At 39.8% G+C, this 25,368-nt stretch overlaps 1 protein-coding gene across 8 annotated transcripts in view; it reads right to left on the reverse strand.

The window, feature by feature from the left end:
• Positions 1–1,930: 1,930 nt before the first annotated feature.
• Positions 1,931–25,368, reverse strand: part of LPAR1 (lysophosphatidic acid receptor 1) — a 200,094-nt gene continuing 176,656 nt past the window's right edge. For all 8 annotated transcript variants that reach the window (XM_032860843.1, XM_032860841.1, XM_032860842.1 and 5 more), the window contains exon 4: positions 1,931–2,279. In XM_032860843.1, coding sequence (XP_032716734.1) covers positions 1,978–2,279 — 302 coding nt within the window. In that variant the 3' untranslated portion in view covers positions 1,931–1,977. The remainder of the gene's footprint in view (positions 2,280–25,368) is intronic.

The raw sequence follows: 25,368 nt of genomic DNA on the forward strand, positions 1-25,368 counted from the left end.
TGTTCTTCTCACGGTGGGTGCCATACAAGTCTGCCCTCTGCTCAAATGCTGACCGCGCTGACTTCTTCCCTCCTAGACAAAGTGATTCTTCTGGACATCCTTCTCTTAAACATACTCCCGACTTTCCCACACCTGCTTCATGACTGTGACTTTTACCGGTTACTTTTGCGAACAAACTGGTGCAATAACTAGTTCATCTGGACCATTCACTGAGCAGGTATCACCTACCACGGTGATTCCTAAAGAACAGTCAGTATCCAGTCCCATACCAACACACTCAACCCATTTGCTACAGGAGAGTCCCAAGCCATTTACTACGAGGATCCTTTATTCACTTAGCATGTTTGATGTCTTCCCGTGACCCTCACTTCTACATATGGGTGTGGCCACCAAGAGCTGGACATTGGCTCCTCAAACGAAATTTGGCATTGCTAGACATGTTCATTACGGTGTCATGGTTATTTGTGACAACTGTTTCTAGTCCATCTTGTGATATAAAAAAGTCACTCTCAACTAAAGTGACCACTGCATTTCCTTTGTAAAAAGGCAATTTAACTGGCTTTCCTCTCAACTGCCACCCATGTGGCGCAAAGCAGGAAATCCCTTTTTATAAAAGGTAAGAGCATAAAAAGACATTTCACATTTAAAAAAAAAATCCTTCATGGGAATATGTCCTAAGTAAATAATCAATTACACGGACAAAGTTGTATGTACACAAAATTTTTGCAACATTGTTTATAGTAGCGAAAATTAGAAATGACCTAAGGAGTCAACAGTGTGGGAACGGTTAAATAAATGGAGTTGCATCCATTAAATGGAATATTATATAGCCAGTAAAATTGTTTTTGTAAAATTTTTAATGCCGTAGGAAAATGTGGCAACTCTGCAGTGGAAGAAAAAAAAAAAAACTGGTTATAAAATCGTTTACGTATGATCCCAATTATATAAAAAGTTATATAATATACATAGAGGCATACACGAGGGAAAAGCTGTTAATGGTGGTTACTTCTGGGTTGTGAGATTACCAGTAATTATTTTTTTCTGTTTTACACATTTCTGTATTTTTCAAGTTTTCTACAATGACTATGTATTATTTTATAATACAGAAAACACAGGCTATTAAAACATTCCTCTGATGTACTGATAATTAGAACGTACTTTGATATTATAAATATGTGGGAACAATATTACTGTGCTTCAACTTCTAGGACTTTTTTTTAGAGTACATTTTCTTTTGGTAATAAACCTACATTCCCTGTTTTACATGTGTTATGACACTTTGACAAGAAGGTAATATTAGAATTAGAGCATTGTTTCATAACCTAAACAAATACTGGCTTTGACATCTAGGTTCTTCTAGGTCCTAGAAGATTTAAAATCAATACTCTTTAATCTTTTTAAGTAAGGCATACTGCATACATACATTACATGCATGCTTTCTAAAAAATCATTCTAATTTACAGTTTCCCTACAGAAGGAAAAAAATGGAATTATGATAGTTCAAAAACCACCTATAGTCTTATCCATCGCAAGCATGCTGATAAGTATACACGTTTATTAAATGAAATGTATCCTTCTGGAATAAAAAAAGGGAAGCCTGTATGTAGATGAAGTTGTGGATTCAATTAGTCAGAATTTATTCTGACTTGCACCAAACCACACCAAATCGTCGGAAGTCTAGTTAGTGTAGTCTAAATGGGCACTCCCGAGTCTGTTTATGAATTCCATTGCAAGATCTCCACTTTCTACTTTTCAAAAGGAACGGGGATCGGGATGAGGGTTGTCCCGTAAGCTAATTTTCCGCATATCTCAAGTCTTGCTGGGTCTAGGAACGAATACTGCCATTGGTTAGTGTTTAAGTACAAGAGTTTATTTTTCCTCACTCTCTCTCACACCCCACCTGGCCCTGGCACTGGGGGAGGGGGAGCTGTTCATCCCTCCATCTCTAATGGCTGGTTCCTCATCCTGGTTGCCTTTCTAAACCACAGAGTGGTCATTGCTGTGAACTCCGGCCAAGATGGTGTGGTTGAGGGAGGAAGCCGAGCGGTCAGAGCCTTCCGTGGGGCCGCTGGTGCTGTCGCTGCGCTGGCAGCAGAGGATCTGTCTGAAGGTGGCGCTCATCTCCTTGTCGCGGTAGGAGTAGATGATGGGGTTCATGGCGGAGTTGAACTCGGCCAGCAGAAGGAAAAATTTCTCATAGGCCAGGACGTCACACTGTGGACAGCACACATCGAGAAGTAACAAGACCAATCCAGGAGTCCAACAGATGATAAAGGCACCTATAAAGGGCAGGGATTGAGAAGATTTTTATTTTTCTTATTTATTATTTATAATAAATATTAATTTATAATATACTCATTTATAATATATTAATTTATAATAAAATTATTATTATTATTAAAATTTTTTAAAGATATTTTATTTATTTTACAGAAAGAGAGAGTGCCCCTTGAGAAGATTTTTAAAAGGAAGAACAAATATAATATTATATATATATATATATAAAATTACAAAGCAAAGCAACTCGGTTCAATAAAAAAACACTGAGATTTGGGGCACCTAGGCGGCTCAGCCATTAGGCTAGGCTCAGGTCGTGATCCCAGGATCCTGGGATCGAGTCCCACATTGGGGCTCCCTGCTCAGAGGGGAGCCTCTTTCTCCCTCTCCCTCTGCTCCCCCCGACTTGTGTTCCCTCTCTTGCCATCTCTCTGTCAAATAAATAAATAAAATCAGTAAGTAAATAAAATTAAAAGAAATACTGAGATTCAAAGCCACCAGACCATCATCTGAAATGAAATGCTCTTTTGCTGGAAAAAAAAAAAAACAAAAAACAAAAAACTGAAGAAAATTCTAATGTTAAAATAATTTAATAGTATCTCATTGATCTAGATGAGATCTGGATCATTTTGAGTACTTATGATACTCAAATTGAGTATTTATGAGACGATGATAATGATTACTTCAAGCAAAACACTGAGTTCCCTAAGCAACTGAGACATGACGGACTGCATAGGAGATACACACCTCAACAGTTATGACGGTAGGTTTTGAGCAGTATGACACTGTTTTGGGACAAAAGGTAAGCCTGTGACCAATGTCCTTTAATGTTTAGTTTAAGGCATAATTTCTGAGTTCAAGTTGAATGGACTCAAATCCTTGCTTTGCTGTTTTAAAAACTGGGTGAATTTGGACAATAATTTTCTTACCTCAGTTTTCTGATGTGGAAAATAGAAACAATCGTATTTGCCTCATCAGGTTTGTTGTAAGGCGTAAACGAGGGCTAAGAAAATAATCATTAAGTATGTATTTTAGCAGTAACAACAATAATACTGTTATTATCTGCTCAGTATCATGGGCCCATTTGGAAATAGAAATTTCCAACAATAAGATGGATATTTATTTTTTATTCAGCAATCACTTAAAAGGTGCTGTTCTGCACGCTTTAAAAATACTAATTCATTTCATCTGTACACCACCGTATGAGAGAGAAACCATTACCCCATCACGTGTATGATGGAGCTGAGAAAATACTAGGTGATATTCCTGCTTCCTGAACTTAATAAAATTAAATGTTTACACCAAACTTCATGCTTTAGATGTTTTACTAATTTAGATCCACTTTCTCTTCTTCTCAGCTATTCTGAATTGTTAAGATTTTACTAGAACCGGCGAAAGAAGGGAAATATAGACTATATTCTTAATTTCAGCTGATTTTGTTCCTCAAATCACTAATCTGGCTCGCAGGGGAAATGGAAGTTGTGAAACAGCACCAAAACCAACCGCTGTGTTACTCTGGGATCTGCTGGGGCTCCTCAGCCAAGAGGACATAGGTCAACAGAACCAGTGGGCCCCATTACAACCCATTACAGATCACCCTGCACGGGTAATCAGGCTCCATAGCGAGCAGAGAGGGAACAGGGAGGACCCCTGAAATGCATCTGAATCTTCAGATGGAAATGACAGCGGCCTACGTGGATCCAGGCTGGGGCTGGGGTCGTGGATCCCGACCAGCCTCAAGGAGTGAGTTTTGTAAAATGTAAACACAAAAGATTTAGTCTCCAAACAGCTCAGTTTTGAATGCAAGCTTTCTTTTTTGAACGATTCAGCAGGGAAATGAAAATAAAGGAGAGAAGTACCCCCATAAAGCTCTTTGTTCGAAAACACAAATGTGTCTTGGTTTTAAACTGCTGTTCACTTTGAAGACTGTCCAAGGTGCTTCATTTTCTAATAAATATAATACCTTAGACTTTCCTCAGAGACGAAAAAAAAATATTTCAAGTATCAGGAGATAATAGCCAAGGAGCTATTTGAACTTCAAGTAAAAATGTTAATAAAGCCTACATTCCAAGTCCTTGAATTTCCTTGCTTGAAAATCACTCAGAAAGCTAAACATAAAGGGAAATCAAAGGAATGCCTCTTGGGTTTCAGAAATAATGCATTATTCATTGAGAAGCCAGGAAGGGAATTATTCTCAGGGTGGAAAATGCTTGGATGGAAAATGCATGGTCCCATTATTCCATTTACTTGGAAACTAAAAACATGCAGGCCCTTCATGAATGGGAGAGCATTCTTGTAAGTTTCCTTTCCCTTTCTTTTATCAAAGCTCGAATTGAGCTCAAATTCAGAACTTGATTAGATACCAGCAACATGCATCTCAACAGATTTATTTGAAATAAAATGATCTTTTTCTCCTCCTGGGCAGCAGAAGGGAACATCCTTATTCTCACAGACTTTAAGTGACTGAATTCAGATATGGTCATTTGTTGCTTGTAACTTCTTCCAATTTTTAAGTTCAAAAGGACCAAGATCTTTTCAATAAAAGCCAGAGTCTCAGAAACTAACCCATGGGTGTTACTTTCAGACCAGAAGGAAAAAAAAAAAAAAAAGTAAAGGAGACTTGTTAGATCAGAGACAGGAAGTGGGAAACACCAGTCTGACACAGGAGCTAATACATGTGAACACTTCACTGAGGAACTCAGACTCATGTCCATTCTTCACCAAAAGGAACTGTTTTTAGTGCTGTGATCAGGCCCAACTACACAGTCCCAAGACTGTTTGGTTCTTCAAGACTCAAAGAGTAATTCGAGGGACTCACAGCAGAGGCCTCAGAAATCAACACCTGAAACCAATCAGGTTGGTTGACCATTTCAGTCAAGATGGACTACTGAAGGAGAAAATCTCAAGGTGCTGAGGCTTCTAAACAATAGTCAGTGGGGCTCCTGGTTCACTCACTCAGTAGACTATGTGACTCTCGATCTTGGGGTGGTGAGTTCAAGCCCCACATTGGGTGTAGAGATTACTAAAAACTAAAGTCTTTAAACAAATGAAATAGTGAGTGAATGTTATGAAATCAAGTTTGCTTAAATTAAGGATTTACCCACAAGCTTCTAAAAACAAACAAAAACTACACCCAGTCCCCTTTAGTAATAAGCAGCCAACCATAATTCCATTGGGTGATAGGACTTGAGAAGTGCATTATGGACCCTATCAACACCTAATCTGTAGAGACTCAAGGGCACACCAACAGCAGGTTAATAAGAGTCCAAAGGACTTTCATTTCCTCATCAGTGAAGTGGAAAGGTGATAGCTCCCTGCCTACTCCATAGGGTACGGTGAGGATCATGCTAAGAAACGTGTGAAAGCTCTCTAGACACTGTGCATCTATATGACTAGACTACCTACACACACTGTGGGCAGCATGAGCAAAGCCTGGTGTAGCAGAACCAGAGGAGATTTCTGCCAAGGGCAGAATGTGGAAGCATGTTTTGATCTGTAGACGAGCTGGCAGCTCCAAGAAGAAACCACCTCAACTGTAAGAGATTCCAAGGCCTTGCAGTTGAGTAGAATGAGGTAAGAAGGGAGAGCGAGGGAACGCAAAGAAGCATGGGAACCCTAAATCATTCTGAAGGTTCTCATGGGTCAACTCAATACCTATACCAAGATGGAACATAAAATGATGGAGTACTTGGTGGGGACACTGCTTTATGTAGCTTGAACATTTCCAGAACATTTCCGATGGACATATTCCCACAGATCAAGGCATAAAACGTATCGTAACGTTTTAGATTTACATTTTACGTTTTACATAAAATGTAAAAAGGAATCGTATGCAACAGTAGGAAAGTAAGAGGAAGCATAAATACTTTATGGTTATTTACTATAAATTCAGAAGCAGAAGTGGCAGAAGATAAGATGTTCAAGGTCATGAAGGCTTTGGGCATCTGGTTGAGACATCCGAAATTTCTCCAGTGTGGCACACCAGTTCTCGGGACTAGTCACACATTATAATAACTCATAAAGCTTATAAGAAAGAAGGATCTTCACCTATACTCCTCCATGAGATGTTAATGTCATTGGCCCTCCTAGTCGGTGTCTCACTGAATATGGAACACTATCATAGAGTAGAAGAAGAAAATAATCTGGATAAAAATAAAGACAAAAACATTGGATGTTTCCAAATTCCAGAGGAGAAATAATGAAAGCCTGAATCAGGGCAGTGGCACTGAGGGTGAGTATGAAAGGATCAGTGAACTATTTAGGAGACGGGCTTCATGAAATGGGTAAGATAAAAAGAATCTAAGTGTGATGCTTCGATTTTCCACTGGGGTGAAGGAAGAACGTTGCTACCTTTCACTGAAGGAGGAAAACACAGGAAAAAAGGTTGATGGGGGTTTTCTGAGGGAAGATGAGGAGATCAGAGAGGATGACCGTGAGTTTACCCATCTATAGTCCGAGGCACCTGCCAGGCTTCAAATGCAGAATTTTAAGGACATGATATGATCATGGCAACTTGAGTTCTGGGAAACCATCTCCTAGCACACTGAACAAGAGTGGTTACATTTTGCGCTATTTGCCAATGTCACAAGTAACACGGGGAGAGAGCTATTCAAAAAAATATCCGTGGGTTAGAATAAAATAGCTGAAAGTTGCTCTTCTTAGAACAAGCTTCATTCCTTCCTTCCGCATCTGTCAAATCAATCCGTGAGAGCCCCCGTGCCCACGAAGACGGAAGGAGAGGTGCTGGAATGCAGACGTGAAAAGCAGGGAGGAAGGAGGCTGTTTTGGAACAACGGGTCACAGCTGCAGATCAAGATCGTATTACCACACCTTCCTTCAAATCTACACAACCTCATCAGCTCAGTAATGCTTACCATCTGGTCTCACAATTAGAGTCTTTTTTTTTCTAGAGTGGCTTTTCCCTAACGAGTTAAACTCTGCTTACATATGGAACATCAGAACCAAAGTGAAAGAGAGTATTTGACAGAGAAGACTGCTAGGGAGGGAGCCCAAGATTTCTGATGAAGAAAAACCAGGAAACATTTCCAGTCTGGCTGGCAAATTTGTGTTTTTATAAAAACAACAACAACAACAACAACAACAACAACAAACCCAGATATCCCACAGATCTAAAACGACTCAAGGTTAACTCAATTCCACACCAGCGGTGTGTTCAAGTCAACCTCTTCTTTGGCCTCGCTCTTCTTGTTTCTCAAAGGATCTAGGAAACGAGTCTAATCTCAGAGGCGGGTGGTGTTAGAGGCTGAAGGGGAATTTAGGTGTTCAAATACATACACTCCTTCCATTGCCACTACATTGTGTATCCCAGAATTCAGTCCAATTTCTGTAGTTGTTATGATTTCTGCTACTGAGGTACACATAAACAATTTGGCTAGCTAAGAAATCATCTAAACTCTGTATCTTAAAAGAGGCTACATTAGATAATAGACCACGGGTTAAAAAGTTTATTCCTAGGTCTAGCAGTCAAGGGATCATTGCAGTGGAGATGTAAATGACTTTCCTAAATTAAAGTTTTTTTCTATAAGAGTAACCTAGATTATTTATAAGATCCTGTTCCAAGAACACGGAGAAGATAAAAGTAATGCATTTGTACTTCTTCATGGTCATAGTAAATGCTTCATACGTTTAAAGCTGCATGATTTCATTCATCGTGTGATGTACTCTTATCGTTTCCTTCACCCCTGAGAGCAACGTTTATCCTTTAAGGAAGAACATTAGCTACGTGCAGATCCTCAGGGTGCCTGGCTGGCTCAGTCAGTGGACCATGCAACTCGATCTCTGGGTTGTGACTTTGAGCCCCACCAGGTATAGAGATTACATTACATTGAAAAAACAAAACAAAACAACAACAAAACCTTAAAAACAACAACACAGAGATTTCAAAGCAGAACAGAATACTCATTATGCTTTCTTTTGAATATTTCTGGATAAAAGCTTCAGCTAGTACTGTCTTTAGTAATGCAGTGTTGGCTTTCGGATACACAGGAGAATGCCACCCCGGCTTCGCTTCGGCATTTGACACTCTCTTTCACGTTGAACACTGAGTATCATACACATACCTGCTTCGTATCCTACAAGAGACGGTAAATCTCATCCTGCAACTGGACATTGGAAAGCACGTGCTGAAGTGGTTTGCAGGCCAGCATCCCCTCTTACAGAATACATCTGTGCTCGACGACAGCCGGGAGAAACCACTTCTCCATAGCTACAACCCCAGCCGAGTAAGCAATACCTTTTATCTGCCTGCTGTGACAGGCTCCTGACCAATTCCTCTTCCTCAATGCTTCTTCCCCAAAGCTTGCACAGAATGGCCAGAGCGATCTTTCATAAGCATAAATCAATTTGTATTACATCACTTGCTTGCTTAAAATCCTACAAAGGTTTTCTTCTTGAAATCCTTACTGTGATCTGGAATGCCCCATAGGACTGGCCCCTGCCAGTCTCTCCAACATCATCTCTTTCCACTCATACCCCATTCACTAGATTCTAATCACATGCACCAAGCTCATTTCTGTCTCAGGACCTTTGCATTTGTGGTTCCTTCACCGAGGAATACTCCTTCTGGAGATCTTCACAACTACTTACTTACTATTAAGTATCCCTTCCTCAAAAGCAATACCTGTTATCCTAACTAAAGCTGCACACCCTCCCCACTACACTCTCCCGTATTTTGTCATCTTCCTATCGCTTATCTTTACCCTAAATTCTCTTATTGATTTGACATATTTATTTTCTATCTTCCTTCAGTGAGAATGTCAGCTTCGTGAAGGGAGTAACTGCGGTTTCTGTCATGTCTGGATCTCCAGCGTCTAGAACAGTAGCAGGCATATGGTGGACATTCAATGTATCTGTCACACATCAGTCACATTTAACCACCCAACAGACACATCAAAAACAAGGAAAATTAATGAGTAATAAAGTAACTGCATACGGTTTAGAAAATAAACATTAGAGGCGCCTGGGTGGCTCAGTGGGTTAATTAAGCCTCTGCCTTCGGCTCGGGTCATGATCTCAGGGTCCTGGAATCAAGCCCCGTATCGGGCTCTCTGCTCAGTGAGGAGCCTGCTTCCCCCTTCCTCTCTCTGCCTGCCTCTCTGCCTACCTGGGATCTCTTTCTGTCAAATAAATAAAATCTTAAAAAAAAATTAAAAAAAAAAAAAAAAGGAACATTAATGCCAACAGGATGCAAAGTCTTCAAATGGGTGCTACAACGCATTCCAAAGGGCATGAGGTGGACCCTAGAGGCAAAAGTCTCACCATATATGCCTTTGTTACTGTAACATAAGCAAATCTATTGCTAACAATCCTAGCGGACATCAGATTCTCTCCTGAGTTCTGGAAAAACGTGTTGGGTTCAGTGATGAAGGGAGACATGGCATTACCCATGTCGCTGCTATAGGAATGGTTCAGTAGAATCATGCTGCCCCATCAGATCCTGGATTCTGCAGTGTCACTAATGCACCAGATATACCTTTGTGCTAATCCCTCAGAATTCAAAGTTCCATGTTGGGGCTCTGACAGGTGGTGATTAGGTCTCATACCCACGTCCTGGCTCTCAGTGAGTGCGGAGAGAGAATATATTCTGTGCCTTGGCATACAGTGTCTTACCTTTTTTTTTTTTTTTTTTTTAATAGAATATGAAGTACACTTCAAGGGATGTCTGGGTGGCTCAGTGAGTTAAGTGGCTGCCTTCGACTCAGGTCATGATCCCAGGGTCCTGGGTTCCAGTCCCACATCTGGCTCTCTGCTCTGCAGAGAGCCTGCTTTTCCCTCTCTCTCTGCCTGCCTCTCTGTCTCCTTGTGATCTCTCTCTCTCTCAAATAAATGAATAAATAAAATATTTTTAAAAATCATTTAAAAAATAGAATATAAAGTACACTTCTAATCACTTATCATCATAATCAGTATCCATGCATAATATTAAATGTGAATATTTGCAGCACTTTTCCAAGTATCATGCCTATATTGGTGTATTGTTTTCATATACTTATGTCTTGATAATTTATAATAGTTTGCTTACCTCAAGGAAAACTCATAATGTATGAGAGGATAAGGATAATTCTCATTAATTATATTTTTCTTCCCAGCATATTGTATCAGCTGTTTTCCTTTCAGTGACTGATGTCTAAACAATGGTACAAAGCTAATTCCTTCAATTATTACATCTTTTTTTTCCCCTATAGAAAGTTTGGAAAATGCAGGAAATTACGAATAGGAAATTTTAAAAATCACTTAGAGCACTGCAGTCTAGAGATACTTCAGTATATGATCTTGCACTTTCAAAATGCTGTTTTTTATTCTAAATGTGTGCCTTTTTTCTGACTGCATATGAAATTAACATGGAATGACTGTTGATTAGTGATGCGGAAGGGAAGTAGATCTTTTATCTTGAGGACCATTATTTAGTTATCTGATTGGTGTTTTCATGTAGTGGATGTACCCTAGCTCGGTCAATACAACATCCACTGGAGCTGGTGAGGACATTAACTATAATTTATTTGAAGCTGATTTGTGTTTCCTGGAGGACTTCAGGTTCAATGTAAGATACTGCAGTACACACAAATCCATGCAGGGACATCATGCTTCAGGGAATGTGTGTATTCACGATGCAGGAGACTTTCCCAAACAGGGGATTCCCTGGGAAATCAACTGTCATTAGAGCCAGCTTTGTCCTATCCCTAAAATATCCAGTGATCCCATCTAATGGGTAAGCAAAATGCTGTATTAGACAATCACACAGAGAGAAGTGCGCTCCTCGGAAAGTTCTTATCTATGAGCAGTGAATACGAGACTGTAATAATGTTCAAATAAGACAGAAATAGCATGGCCAACTCGTTAGCTCCAAATTCCAAGGACTCAAGAGACAGCTGGTAAATGAAAGACGCAATGAGTTATATGTCCTTACACAGCCACAGCCATGCCCCACTTCCAGCTGTAGCTAATAATCTCCCAGAGTAGTATATGACCCCTGAGGTCTCTATAAGCATACAAAACAGGAAATGCTTGAATTTAATTGTAACAAAACCAATGCATATGAAACTATGTTAAAATGGATAACCATCTCTCCCCTTCCTCCCTAAACATGTTTTCTGATTTCTACCCAGCTGTGTCTTGGGGTGAACTAGCTGAGGACAAGTCTGGCTCACCAGAACGTCACCACCCACTAATAACCAAAAAACAGTGCTCCTCCAAATGCCTACACCAAAGCATTTTCTTGCAAGTGCTTACTATTCTCAAATGACAGATTGTAAAATTATAAAAATATATACAATTTATATATATGCACACACATGATATGAATGTATATATAACACACATGTGTATGTGTGTGCATGGATATATATTTTCATGTGTGCATATATATATACATACATATACATATATATGCATACACACACACACACAGAGTCATACATTCATACCCACATCCATCACTGCATTTTAGGGTCTTTAAAAAAAATGAGATTTATTTTCTTTCGCACACAGTAAACTCTGAGACTCAAACAAAAAGGATGCCACTTAACATATTCTTCACATAGAAAATAATTCACCATTTTCAGAATAGTGAAATCTCTTTTGCCTTCCAAGCCCTGTGACTGCAAATTTTTTTAAAAAGCAAACTTCACCCCTTATTTTAAAAATGATAAATCTTAAATCTCACTGACAATGTTGTCGACTCCAGACCAACATCAACTAACTCAGAAAGTGATACTGAACATATTGCATGACTGTGGTCCAGCTGTTACCAAGGTAATTTGAATAATATTTATTCCTTTACAAAAATAAATAAAATCTACCCCCCAGAATCTTTCCCTAGCAAAAGTTTAACATAAACATGTAATTTATAATCAGTTTTGCAACATAAATAAGGAATTTGTAATAGGCTTTGCAATATATTTAATTTTTCCACTATGAATTAAGATTCTGCCAAAATGACGCAAGTCTGAAAAATGAGTATTAAAATCTGGTTGAAAAATATTCACAGAATGTAGCTGATGACAGCATCCTATGGATCTTATTCTTTACAGTTCATGAACTACTGGCGTGGGTCAGCAAGATATGTATTACTCAAGAGACAAACTTGAAGGACAAAGAAATGTAATGAAAATTCCATTTATTATTCATTTCCTTACTAACAAAACGGGGAAAATTTAACCCAAAAGCAAATTCAGCAAATTTTGTGAAATATTATTGTAACCTAAAAATGTTTATATAAAATTATATGTGTATAAATATATAGGTGTATACATACATTTTAGTAGCTAAAAGATAATGAAAAGAACAACAACAGAAATGGAAAATCTAATTATTCTTTTCTATACTGGCTATCCCTCCTACAGTTGCTAAATGTTCTGGATGGATATTTACAAAGCAGATTCTTGGCAGAATAGGAAAAAGATACAGTCTGTTCTACTAGGATATGATAGTTGTATGCCTAAGAGATCTCTCATTATCAAAAATGTTGAAGTTTAAAAAGAAAGTTACAAAAGCAACCATTCAATTGGGAGGTGGGGATTTAGGCTAAAGAGTTCCAGATTTAAAATCATAAACATATTTTTCTACATGAACTTCAATTATTTTAACTACATGTTCCGAGCAAAATATTGATTGCTCAAAACTAACAAAACAAGATTAAATATCACAAGGCAAATTCTAAGACATAAATTCTGAACAAAAGCCTATCAGTTCTAAAGCCTTCAAAATAAACTGCAACAGTATCACTTCTGGGAATCTGTCATACAGATATACTTACACACGATACAATTGTGCTTGTGTAAGGAATTCTTTGCAGCATTATTATTTAGTTCCGGTATGGTTAACATACAGTGTTATATTAGTTTCAGGTGTACAATATAGCGATTCAACAATTCTATATATTACTCAGTGCTCATCATGGTAAGTGTCTTCTTAATCCCCATCACCTATTTCACCCAACCTCCCACCTACTTCCCCTCTGGTAACCAACAGTTTGTTCTCTATAGTTAAGACTATTTCTTGGTTTGTCTTTGTTTTTGTTTTTGTTTTTTTGTTTTTTTTCCTTTGTTCATTTGTTTCTTAATTCCACCTGTGGGAGAAATCATACTGTATTTGTCTTTCCCTGACTGACTTATTTCACTTGGCATTACACCCTCTAGTTCCATCCATGGTTGTTACCAATGGCAAGATTTCATTCTCTTTCATGGCTGAGTAATATTCCACCGTATTTATACACACCACATCTTCCTCATCCATTCATCAACCGATGGCATTTGGGCTGCTTCCAAAATTTGGCTATTGTAAATGTTATTGCAATAAACATAACGTGCATATATCTTTTCAAATTCTTTGGGTAAATACCCAGTAGTGAAACTACTGGATTATATGGTGATTATATTTTTAATTTTTTGAGGAACCTCCATACTGTTTACTGCAGTGGTTGCACCAGTTTGCATTCCCACGAACAGTCCACAGGGGTTTCTTTTTCTCCACAACCTCACCAACTCTTGTTTCTCAGCATCATTTATTTTTAAAAATAGGAAATAGTGTAGGTAATCACAACTAGAGAAGAGAAACAAATTACACTGTATTCATAAAGTAGAATCCTAGTTGACTGATTAGTAAGATACTCCATCCTGATACCAAATGATCTCCAAGATACACTGTTCAGTGAAAAAAAAAGATAAAGAAAAATATGTACAATATGCTGTCAGTTATGCTTTGACAGCAACAGAAAAGCATGTGCGAATACAAACACAAAGCAGATGCCCTATCATTAGCCCCAACTGAAGCTATCAATTTATTTTAAAAATGTTTAGAACATGAAATTATAAAAATGACACTTCAACATTCTATTTGAACTTAAAATACCAATTTGTTTTCTCATTTGCCAATCCTTTCATATAGAGCCAAGGCCCTCTATGTGAATATGGGTCTGCTAATTGGAGTTCTGCATCATCTTTCATGCAAAGCCACACCAATAAAGCATCACATATTACTTCCAAGTTGGCTCCTTCAAAGTGGAGTCAGAACTTTAAAATTCCTGTAAAGCAGTTTGAGTACAAAAATCTTGCAAATTTTTTTTCTCCAAACTTAGAGTTGTTCTCATCAGCAAATCTATAATAATTTCTTTTTGCAACTTGCTTTCATTAAATATTAATAAAATATTCACCTTCATTTTCCCAGAATCATCTTGTACTCGTTTTCCTTCGATACTGTAATATTTAATTAGTTATGCTATTTTATAATAAACTGGCATAAAGAGCTTTAGGAGCAAAAACCAACTGATTCTTGGTAATAGTCAGGAGCTGAATTACTTGGCTTTAAAAAAATATTATATGTCAAGTACTCTCCTAGGTACTGGGGATACCACGTGAAATCAAAAAGAAAGAAATCTCTCCTCTCACTGAGTTTAGGTTCCAGAAGGGATGTAAAAGACCACAAAATAAATAAAATCTCTCTTAGAGGGGGACAGCATTTGGAGACTAGGAGAGCAGGTGGGGAAGCAAGGAGATCAGTTGAAGGCTCTTGTAGAAATCCAGACAGGAGACAATGACGGCTTTGAACCTGGGAAGGTGATCACGGATGTATGCTGATGGTCAAACTTATCTAATTTGAGAATAGAATGGATGTTTGAGAGAGAAAGAGAGAGAGAGAGAGGAGTCAGAAAGCCTGCAAGCAACCAAAATAAAGGATTTAGCGCCAAGGAGTTCTGATAAGAGTTCAACGTGTCTTGAGAACGAAAGCCTGACTGGAGTGGATTCAAGAGTGAATGGAGAAATTGGATACTGCAAGAACAGACCATGCTTTGACGCAGTTTTGCTGTGGCTAAGAGAAAAAGGACCGCTGGCATTAATTGTTATGTTTTAGGAAGTTTTTGTTAACAAACATGTTGGTTAAGATAACATTAATGGGTCTACACTCTGTGCATGTGTGTGTATACATACGTGCTTACCCACCCCCCACATATATATAAGCTCATATATATACAGAGTGTTTTTAGAATGCTACATCAAACATTGATTATTGTCAAGTACATGTAAATGGTATGCTGTTAAAATATGGTTATATGTCAATTATCCTTCAATAAAGGGGAAAGGGGAGGAAGATGGGAGGGAGGAAGGAGGAAAAGTGATTGAGATGAAGAAGCAGATTGACCAAGATGAACACTGACCATCCTTAGTCTCTTTCCCATCTGCTGGCAGGAAGCCCATGTCCGGCTGCTCAGAACCACACAGTCACCTTGTGCGCCGGCTTCAAGCTGGGAGGCCCCCGGCTGTCCAGCACGGCCTGTGGCTCGGTGGTTGAGTCTTCTGATCCAGGAATGAAATGTGAGCCAACACGTCTGACTTCACAGCTAAAACTCCTCAGTGTTACATAGGATGTTCTTATCTTAAAAAGAACAGATAGCAGACTGGGGAAGATTTAAAACCCTATTAATGATGGGATGAGTCATCAATAAACGGGCACGCCCATATACTGTTGACAGAAAAGTCACTGCACCATCTTTTTGAAGGGCCATTTGGCAATGTTCTAAATTAAAATGTCCTCTTCTAGCTACCAAGTCCAACGTGCATCATCCAGAAATACTTGAAGCAGCACATAAAATTTGTGAATATGGATTGTTCAGTGAAGCAATACTTGTGATGGTAGAAAATCATAAATTTAAACATCCACCAATATTATAAATCAGCGGGGTAGTCAACAGCGGGCACACGGACAGACATTTCTCCATGTAGGTCTTTATCCACAAAGGAAGATTTGCAAACTACACATCTGTAAAGTTATACCACACACCATTCATTATAAAATCGCAATAGGTACTTACATGTGTACATACACTACACACATTACAGAAAAGTCTAGAAAGAAGACACATACCAAATTGTTACCAGCAGTTACCTCGAAGGCTCAGGGTAGTGAAGTGTAGATTCTAAATTTTAATGTCAATATTTTTGTAATTTTCAGCTTGTTTTTTTTTTTTTTAACTAGGAGCATATTTAATCATTAAGGGAATAGGTGACAATATTCAGGCATTATTCCCATGGCACTCAAGAAGCTAGCTGTGGGGAGGAAGACAGATTGAGGTTTCTTAAGGATAACATTTTGTTCAGTCTCCCAGACTGTGTGATTTGGAAGACTTGAAGGGTATATATTCATATTTGCGTGGACAAAAGAGATAGATAGGCCTGAGGTCACACACAGTTTTTTCCCTTACCAGGGGTGGGACATCGGACAGCTTCTTCAATTCTGCGGAGCCTTCATTTCCTTCTGTGTCAAATGGGGAAAGTACTTTCAGCACTAGCATGAGGACTGAAGGAGGGAGACCACCTCTAGACTAACAGGCCACCTGATACACACCCTTCATTTTTTTCCCTCTTTCCTCCTCCTTCAGGAAAAACCCAAGGAATAAATCTACAAGAAATATAGGTCTTTGGAGTGAACTATTACTGGTTCTCCAGGCCTAGAAGTAGCAAAGTGGGGAGCGGCACTAACTTCACCCTAGCCACAGAGCGAGCACAAGACCGCCTTCCTCCTCCTGGTTTGAGAATGTTCTGGAGGCGTCCACCAGTGTTTCTTGATGGGCTCTCAAATTTTAGGGCCGGTCCTCTTCCTACTTTAGGTGGAAAGTCAATTAAGTATTTTCTTTTACTTTCTTACTTTTAGACTCTATCTCCTTTGAACAAGGATTGGAGCTAAGAGAAAAATTAGTAAAAAGTTGAAAGGACCCTGATTTTATTGTGCTTCAGAGGAGAACAATTGCTAAACACTAATGGGCTACTCAGTCTTGCTGTGCTGTAACAGAGTTCTAAAAAAGGATGAACTCCTGGCTCTGGGGGGCTCAGGTGCAGGGACACAGCTGCCCACAGCCTGGCCAGTGGAGTTTCCGACGCTGGGGCCTGGCTACCTGGCAGGTGGGCCCACAGCCAAGAAGGGCAGGACTGAGACACGCCCCCTTCCCCAGTCCAGGCCCAAGGCAGAGGCCAGATTCCTCACTGGGAAACTGGCTGAGAGGGACTTGTTTTTCTAATGACAGGGTCTGACCCAGCCGAGCTGTCTGAGGAAAACAGGTAAGACAGGGAGGGAACTTCTTCAGGGAGTGGACACTGGCCTCCCATTTCTATTTTCTCCCAGGTTACCATTTAGGAAGGGATGGAGGGTACTTATTGGGCAGTACAAGCTGTGAGTGGGATGCTCGGCCTTGGAGGCCCTCCAGCCTCTCCCGTGGGCTTGGAAGCCACCCTCCTGAAACAGCCCAGCCCGCAGGCCGAGGGTGTGTGCTGAAGGAATTCCAGCACAGGGCTAGTTTTGGCTAACGGGGGGAAAAACAGATAAAATATAATTTTCCCAAGAAAAAGAGCAGCAATAGTACTAAACCAAATGAAGCCGAGAAGGGCTGGACATTTTTCTTGCCATCAGGGAATATACAATTCATTTGCCTTTCTGCAGCTCTGAAGGGTTAGTCAAATGTCTGCTTCCAGTTTACCCTGGTGAGAGAAATGGGCTTTCCCACGTTAATCCAGGGATACAATGCTAATGAAGACCCTCCCGTCTCATTTGTGATTAGGCTTGTTAACACTTAAGATTTAAAACTCTGCTGATACCTTCCAGGCCTCTCATTTTTCATAAATATTACTGATGGCTTCCTGTTAATAAACCTTTATTTTTCAGACACCTGCTGTATCATCCAGTCTTTGGTGATCTGTTGAGCTTAACTACCTAAAGTGCTGAGGGGCAATGATACCTTTTAAAGGCATTTTTACGCAGTATCTTTTGTAATGCCTGATTGAACTCACCAGGGACAACCCATTCATGGAACATTAGAAAGGCATCTCAGGATGTGAAATTTAGTTTTGCAGTTTGTACGTAAGTGTTGGATTTTTTTTTTCTATTCCCCACCATGTTCCACGGTACAATGTGGAAAGTAGCCCTACATTAAAAACAAAGCAAAGGATCAGCAAGAATTGCACCGTAAGATGGAATAATATAAGACTAGAACATTCCAGAAAGATGAAACTATTATTTTAATAGTAAAATAAGAGTGAGGTTGGTAGATCAAAGACTTCTAGAGCCAGGTGCTATACGGGTATTAAAGAAGTACATAATACATTCAAACATGGCTTTGAAGTTGGGGGTTGGGTCCAGTAACTTGTCTATCAATCTGCAACTTTTTTGTCAGGCAGAAACATTTCTTCCTACATCCTGCCCTCCCATCCTTTAACCCCCTTAGTGTATTTGCAAAGCCCCCACAGATCAGAATTGCAAACAGATCAGACACTGTTTGAGAATGGAATGTCACTTTGTTTGTTAGAGGCACCTGTGTTCTTCAATTGAGAGCATCCCCATCACACCTTTCTCTGAAAAAGACAACTGGAGAATTAATTTCAGAGAGACAGAAATACTGAGGATATCTAGAAAGAAAAAGAACTGGGTATTCACTAAAATTAGCTTTTTTTTTTTTTTTTAAACTAAGCAGATACCCACACTACACTTACAATGATATAGTTTCTATACCACTACTGTTGAATTTGAAGACTTTGGGATGATTTCATAAAGATTACATAAAATCGTCATAGAATTTTTGAAGGAAGGGAAGAAAATATTTAATGGGGGAAACAAGGGATTCAAGAAATCCTACTAGTTAGACTTAGAGTCTTGCACAAGCCACATCTCACTGGCCTTCAGACATACATTTCAGAAGCTGAAAAGATGGATAGCTCTTAATCATTTCTGTAACATCAACCCCTCAAGAATCCAGTGAAAGCCATGGCCCTACTTCAGCAGGAATAATGTTCTAAAACAACATTTCGCTTATATACAAAAATTTTCAGAAAAACTTATTTTTCCCAGTGCTAGTTATGCTTTCAAGAATTAAAAAAGAAGGGGGGGGGGTGTTTAATTTTGTCAGTAGCTGTCAATTGTAGAACTATGACATCAGAAAATTAATATAATTTGTCACTTTTATTCATCTATATAGGAAGTAAAAATTCTCTCTTATAGGTTGATCTGTGCAAAGAAACATTAGTTTAAATCTAACTTCAATACCAGTATTGTAGTGAGGACTTCCACCCCTCTGCCTATTTATTCCCTGTTCCCTCATCCCACCCCTCTGCAGATAGAAAGAGCTCACAAGAGAGGCAGTATAATGCTATAAAAAGAATGTTACTTTTAAAATGAAGAGAGCTGGGGAGCACCTGGGTGACTCAGTGGGTTAGGCCTCTGCCTTCGGCTAGGGTCATGATCTCAGGGTCCTGGGATCGAGTCCCGCATCGGGCTCTCTGCTTGGCAGGGAGCCTACTTCCCTTCCTCTCTCTCTCTGCCTGCCTCTCTGCCTGCTTGTGATCTCTCTCTCTTTCTCTCTCTGTCAAATAACTAAATACTTAAAATGAAGAGAGCTGGACTTAAGATGTTTTTAAAGTTATGAGGTACTCAAGGATCATCTGGTTTACTGCACATATTTATGAGATAAAGATAATGAAATTTAGAAGAACTTGTTGCCCTTTCCATAAAGCATAAGCCAAAAAAGGCCCATCCTTCGCCCCATTCTTACTTCTCTGGGCCTCATTATCCTTATTTGCAAAAGGAAGATCGCTTACAGCCTAAATAATCTAAGGCTAATTAAACTAGAAGTTTGATTTTCCCCTTTTCTATAGAACTTAATTCTTATTTATGCTATAAGCTATAATATTCATAATATCCATCCTTTCATGTAGTGTATGTCACCTTAACTCCAAAACAACCTATGAATGTTTTCATTGCATTAGTGTAAAGCAAGAACAATTCCTTGGCGTTTTAACTGTCATATAAAGTAATAGATTTTGATTTGTACCAAAAAACCTGATAACCCTTAGATGACTCAGACAAACAGGCAATTTAAAAAAATGCAATACGAATTATTCCATCAGAACAAATGATGATTCTGGAGATCTTTGCAATTAATATTACGAATGAAAAGGTTTAGAAGGGGCACCCGGGTGGCTTAGTTGGTTGGGTGTCCAGTTCTTGATTTTGGCTCAGGTCATGAGCTCAGGATTTTGAGACTGAGCCCTGCACTGGGCTTTGCACTGAGCATGGAGCCGGCTTGGTATTCTCTCTCCCTCTTCCTCCGCCCCTCTCTCCCACCCCCTCATGTGCACACATACACTCTTAAAAAAAGAAAAAAAAAGAATGAAAAGGTTTGCTACATTTTGTTACAGAGAAAAATCTCACTATAGCATACATACATACATACATACATATGCATTCTCTCCTTCACATCATGAAATCACTAGGAACCTTAAATTCACTATGAAATTTTCAGATATTTGAAAAGGTTATGTATTTTTTCATAGCTGACACTCTAGGGAATGCCCAAATTAAATTATAAAGTAAAAGATGAAAACAGCTGTTTTTTTGGTTAAAAGGAAAACTTACACTGATTGTTCAGAAGTTAGTTCAACAAAATTCAATCCAGAAACAATAATACCAAGCAGCTATTTTGTGCAAAACGATGTGTTAAGTGTCTTTGCGGTTGGAATGCAGAGATGAAATAAGACACAGTTCTGGCTTAAAGAGCCTAGAAACTGAGGTTGGAAAGAAAGGCACTTACGTGACTAAAAGGGAAGCAGTAAAGGGGGCCCATAGGAGGAGATGAAACAGGAAACAAGAAGGCAAGAGAAAGTCATGTAGACCCTTTTCAAACTTAAATGTGCATACGAATCACCTGGAATCTTACTAAAATACAAATTCTCATTTAATAGGTCTGGGGGAACCCTGGGAGTCTGCATTTCTAAGACCTTCCAGATGTCGCTAATTTTACTTGTCCACATAGAACTCTTTGGGTAGCAAGGGTCTAGAAGACCCTGCTGCCCAAAAGAACTTTCTGCAATGACAAAAATGGTCTATACCCAAGCTGTCCAATATGGTAGCCAAGAGGCACTGAAAATAGTGAGCCCTTGAAATATGACAAGTGTAACTGAGGAGCTATTTAAAATTTATTGCATTTTAATGAATTTAAATAGCCACAGGTCTAACAGCCACCCTACTGGACCCTGCAGGTCTAGATCAGGCAGTTAATTTAGACCAAATTGCATGGTACAGCATGCTTTGAGTAGGTAAATCAACCTAGTTCAGGATTTCTCAGCCTGGGCTAATGACATTTTGGACTGGGCAATGCTTTCCTGGGCAGGGGGTGAGAGAATGGGGGGTGGGCCTTCCAGTGTAGGATGTTTTGCAGCATCCCTGGCCTTTACCCACTAGATGCCAGTAGTACTCCCTGGTCATGAAAATAAAAAACCTCCAGACACCGTCAAACTTTCTCAGGGGGACAAAATCACTGGTCTAGGTAAGGCTTCTATAGGAAGTGAACAGAAACATCCTTAAAAGTAACCCAGTATTTGTATTCGTTTTCCTTCTTTTTTTTAAATTATTTTTATTAACATATAATGTATTATTTGCGCCAGGGGTACAGGTCTGTGAATCAGGCTGACACACTTCACAGCACTCACCATAGCACATACCCTCCCCATGCATTTGTTTTCTATTGCTGCCGGGACAAATTACCACAAACTCAGTGGGGCAAAATGACACCAATTTATTATCTTATAGGTCTAGAGGTAGAAGTCTGAGATGGGCTAAAATCAAAGGGTTGGCAGGGCTGGCTATCTTTCTGGGAGCTCAAGGGGAGAACATGTTCCCTTGACTCTGCCACCTTTCAGAGGCTACCTGTGTTCCTTGGCTCACAAACCCTTCCTCCATCTTCAAGCCAACTACCCCATCTCAAGGTCCTTAACTTAATCACAACTGCAAAGTCCCTTTTGTCACATAAGGGGGGGCATGTTCCCACGTTCTGGGAAGAAGGGTATGGATATCCTTGGCGGGCCATTTATTTTTCTCACTACTATAGTAGTAAAATAAAAGCTGAGAACATTAAGTAATTTCATACCAAAAATAATTTAAGTCTTCCTCCAATGTCCTACAAAAATTGTGATTGTATTCTGTGCTGAAAGTACTTTCCTACCTAGAAATAGCATTTTCTATTCACACATAGATTTGTCTACATAGCAGGTTGCTCCTCTTTTGCTCTTACCATTCTCATGCACTGCCTCATGCCTCCCCAATGCTGTTGAAATCGCGAGTAGAAAATTACATGTTTTCTAAAGATTTTATTTATTTGAGATCGAGAGCAGAGTAAGAGAGAGAGAGCAAAAGAGCAGAGGTGAGGGCAAAGGGAGAGGGACAAGCAGATGCCCAGCTGAGCAAGGAGCCTGATGTGGGACTCAATCCGTGGACCCTGAGATCATGACTTGAGCCAAGACAGACGCTTAATTGACTGAGCCACCCAGGCGTCCCTAAAATTACATTTTAGCACCCAAATGAGAAAATATCATTCATTTCTAAATCTTTGGATGATTTCTAGAACTTGAGAATTCTATTTGTGTATGCATATAGTTATATCTTAGTCTGTTTGTGTTGCTATGAAAAAACACCACAAGCTAGGTAGGTTATAAATGACAAAAATTTATTTCTCATGGTTTAGGAGGCTGGAAGTCCAAGACCAGGACACCAGCATGGTCAGGTTTTGGTGAGAGCCCTCTTCCAACTTCTCGTTGCATCCTCATGTGATGAGAGGGACTAGAGATCTCAGTGAGGTCTCTTTTATAAGGGCACTAATCCCATTCATGGATGGGGGCTCCACCACCATGACCCAAACACCTCCTGACGACCCTACCTCCTAATACCGTCACCGTGGGGGGTGGGGTTCAACATGGGAATTTGAGAGGGATGCATTCGAATTATAGCAGTTATATTTCCTACTTCTTTAAATACCTCTAAACTTTCTGTTATCTTTCTTAAAAGGAGAAGGAGTATTTGGTTATGTGAACTTGTATCCAAAACGTCCATCAGCAACTTTTTTGTATTTTTTAGATTTTTGCTCATATGTGCCAAGGGCTGGGGCATCTTCAGTTACAGAACAATTAGTGATGAAGGTGATTATCATTCAAAAAATACAAATCCTTTCTTCAACCTGTTCCTACAAACTGCTGTTTAGAGTAAAAGCTTACCTCTGCTCAACTGCTTCTGAAAGAGAAGAGTGGTGATGAGCAAAGCCAGATGGCATTTATACTCAGAGTGTCCTTCCCTTCTTGAATTTGATGTACAAGACTGAACGAATTGTCTTCAAAGGCCCATTTTTCCAGGCTCGGGAAGTTACACTTGTTGAGGTCAACATGAGGTGATTAGGAGGAAGGCAGAGGGAGAAGTGGTGGCCTAAGGACACAGCATCTGCTGACTCACTTTCCCACCGCAGAGAGTGGCAAACTGAAACCGAGGCTTCAATTTAGTGCTTCCTCCACACTCTTGAAAGTACAAGAACTTCCATTCATAGAAGCCTATGATGGCAGAGTGATTAGAGTGGAGGTGGCTGGGGAGAGGATAGATCGCGTTCTGGTTTCTTACAGGGAACTATGAGAGGCAGAAATGGAAAGAGATAGATTACTCTAGTTGAAATGAAGCCACTGACCAAATTCATTTTATCTATCACAGAAAGTCTTTTTTTTTTTTTAAAGATTTTATTTATTTATTTGACAGACAGAGATCACAAGTAGGCAGAGAGACAGGCAGAGAGAGAGGGGGGGAAGCAGGCTCCCCACTGAGCAGAGAGCCCGATGTGGGGCTCGATCCCAGGACCCTGGGATCATGACCTGAGCTGAAGGCAGAGGCTTTAACCCGCTGAGCCACCCAGGAGCCCTATCACAGAAAGTCTTAAAGGGTCCCTCCCAACCCCCACGAAGTCCCCTAATAAGACTTTTGGTCCCAGTAAGATGGCATAGTCTACTTTCTCCCTGTAGCTCCCAGCTAACTACAAATATAAACCATGGGGGAAAACCGTAAGAGGCAACCCAAAAACACCAAAACAAATCAAAGCCAAAACCAGAAACTTCTGAAATGCAGAAAAGGGAAGGTGAACTGGTTAGAAACCCTAAGATTGAATGGTCTTACAATGTCCACCTAGCAGGAGAAGGCCAACCAAGCCCAGATTTTCCACACGTCCAACCCAGCAACAGAAGGCAGCCCAGCTAGGATCAAAGAGTCCCACCAACACCACCAGGGTAACCAGCAGCACTGGCAGTGGGGATGATTCAGAAGCTCCGCTGACAGTAAGTGGCCAGGGAGAACACTCTCCTTACTCACTAGGCCTACGACTCCCTTCCCACGTGAGAGACAGCAGGCAGCTGGCTGTACCAGCAAAGGGGACATTGCCACAAAAAAGAGGCCTCACCCAGGAAGTGCCCTCTTTCCCTGCAGTGTTGGGGCAGAGGGAGGAGAGAGGAAGGGAGAACTGCAGAAAAATAGGTGCCAGGAAGTGTGCCTGTCCTCAGCAGCCAAAGAATGCCTCTCCTCACCCCCCACCAGAGGCACTGGGAGGCCCTTCCCAGGAAAACGCCTCCATCTCTTCAGGTGGAACAAACAGGGCCAGTGGGATGTCTAGCAACTCCAGATAAACCAAGATAGCACCACAAAGTCTCTGAAAATTTAACTGTCATTGGAAGCAACTGCCTACAAAATTAGGACAAGGTCTCCATGCTAAAACTAAATGGGATGGCTGCCTGGTAAAAGTAAAGATTTATATAAGACCACAAGCCTTCTAATGTAATAGTCAAAATGTCCAGACACAATGAAAAAAAAAATCACCCATCACAGAAAAAAACTAGGAAAATAACTATGTGATTGAGAAAAGAATCAACGGATTCTTCATCAATCCATCTTGATCAATCTTCATCAAGAATCAGTGGATTCATCTCCAACACAGAGATGAATCAGATGTTGGAATTACTGACGTCCTTGTCAAAGCAGTCATCAAAAAATGCTTTGATATCCAACAGCAAATTATTTTAGAACTATAAAAACAGAAACATCACAGCAAAAAACTAGAAGTTATAAAAAAGGACTGAAGTTATTTTAATACATGATAACAAGCAGAAGCTTAGTGGGTTCGATAGTAGAAATGACAGAGGACAGGTCATCAGTGAAGGTGATAATCAATAGACTCTATGAATTTGAACAAAAGAGAGAAAATAGACCAAACAAAAACAATGGCAGGAAATGAGACAG

Source organism: Lontra canadensis, unplaced genomic scaffold, assembly GCF_010015895.1.
Source record: "Lontra canadensis isolate GAN:19392208 unplaced genomic scaffold, GSC_riverotter_1.0 scaffold19, whole genome shotgun sequence".
NCBI classification, from domain to species: domain Eukaryota; kingdom Metazoa; phylum Chordata; class Mammalia; order Carnivora; family Mustelidae; genus Lontra; species Lontra canadensis.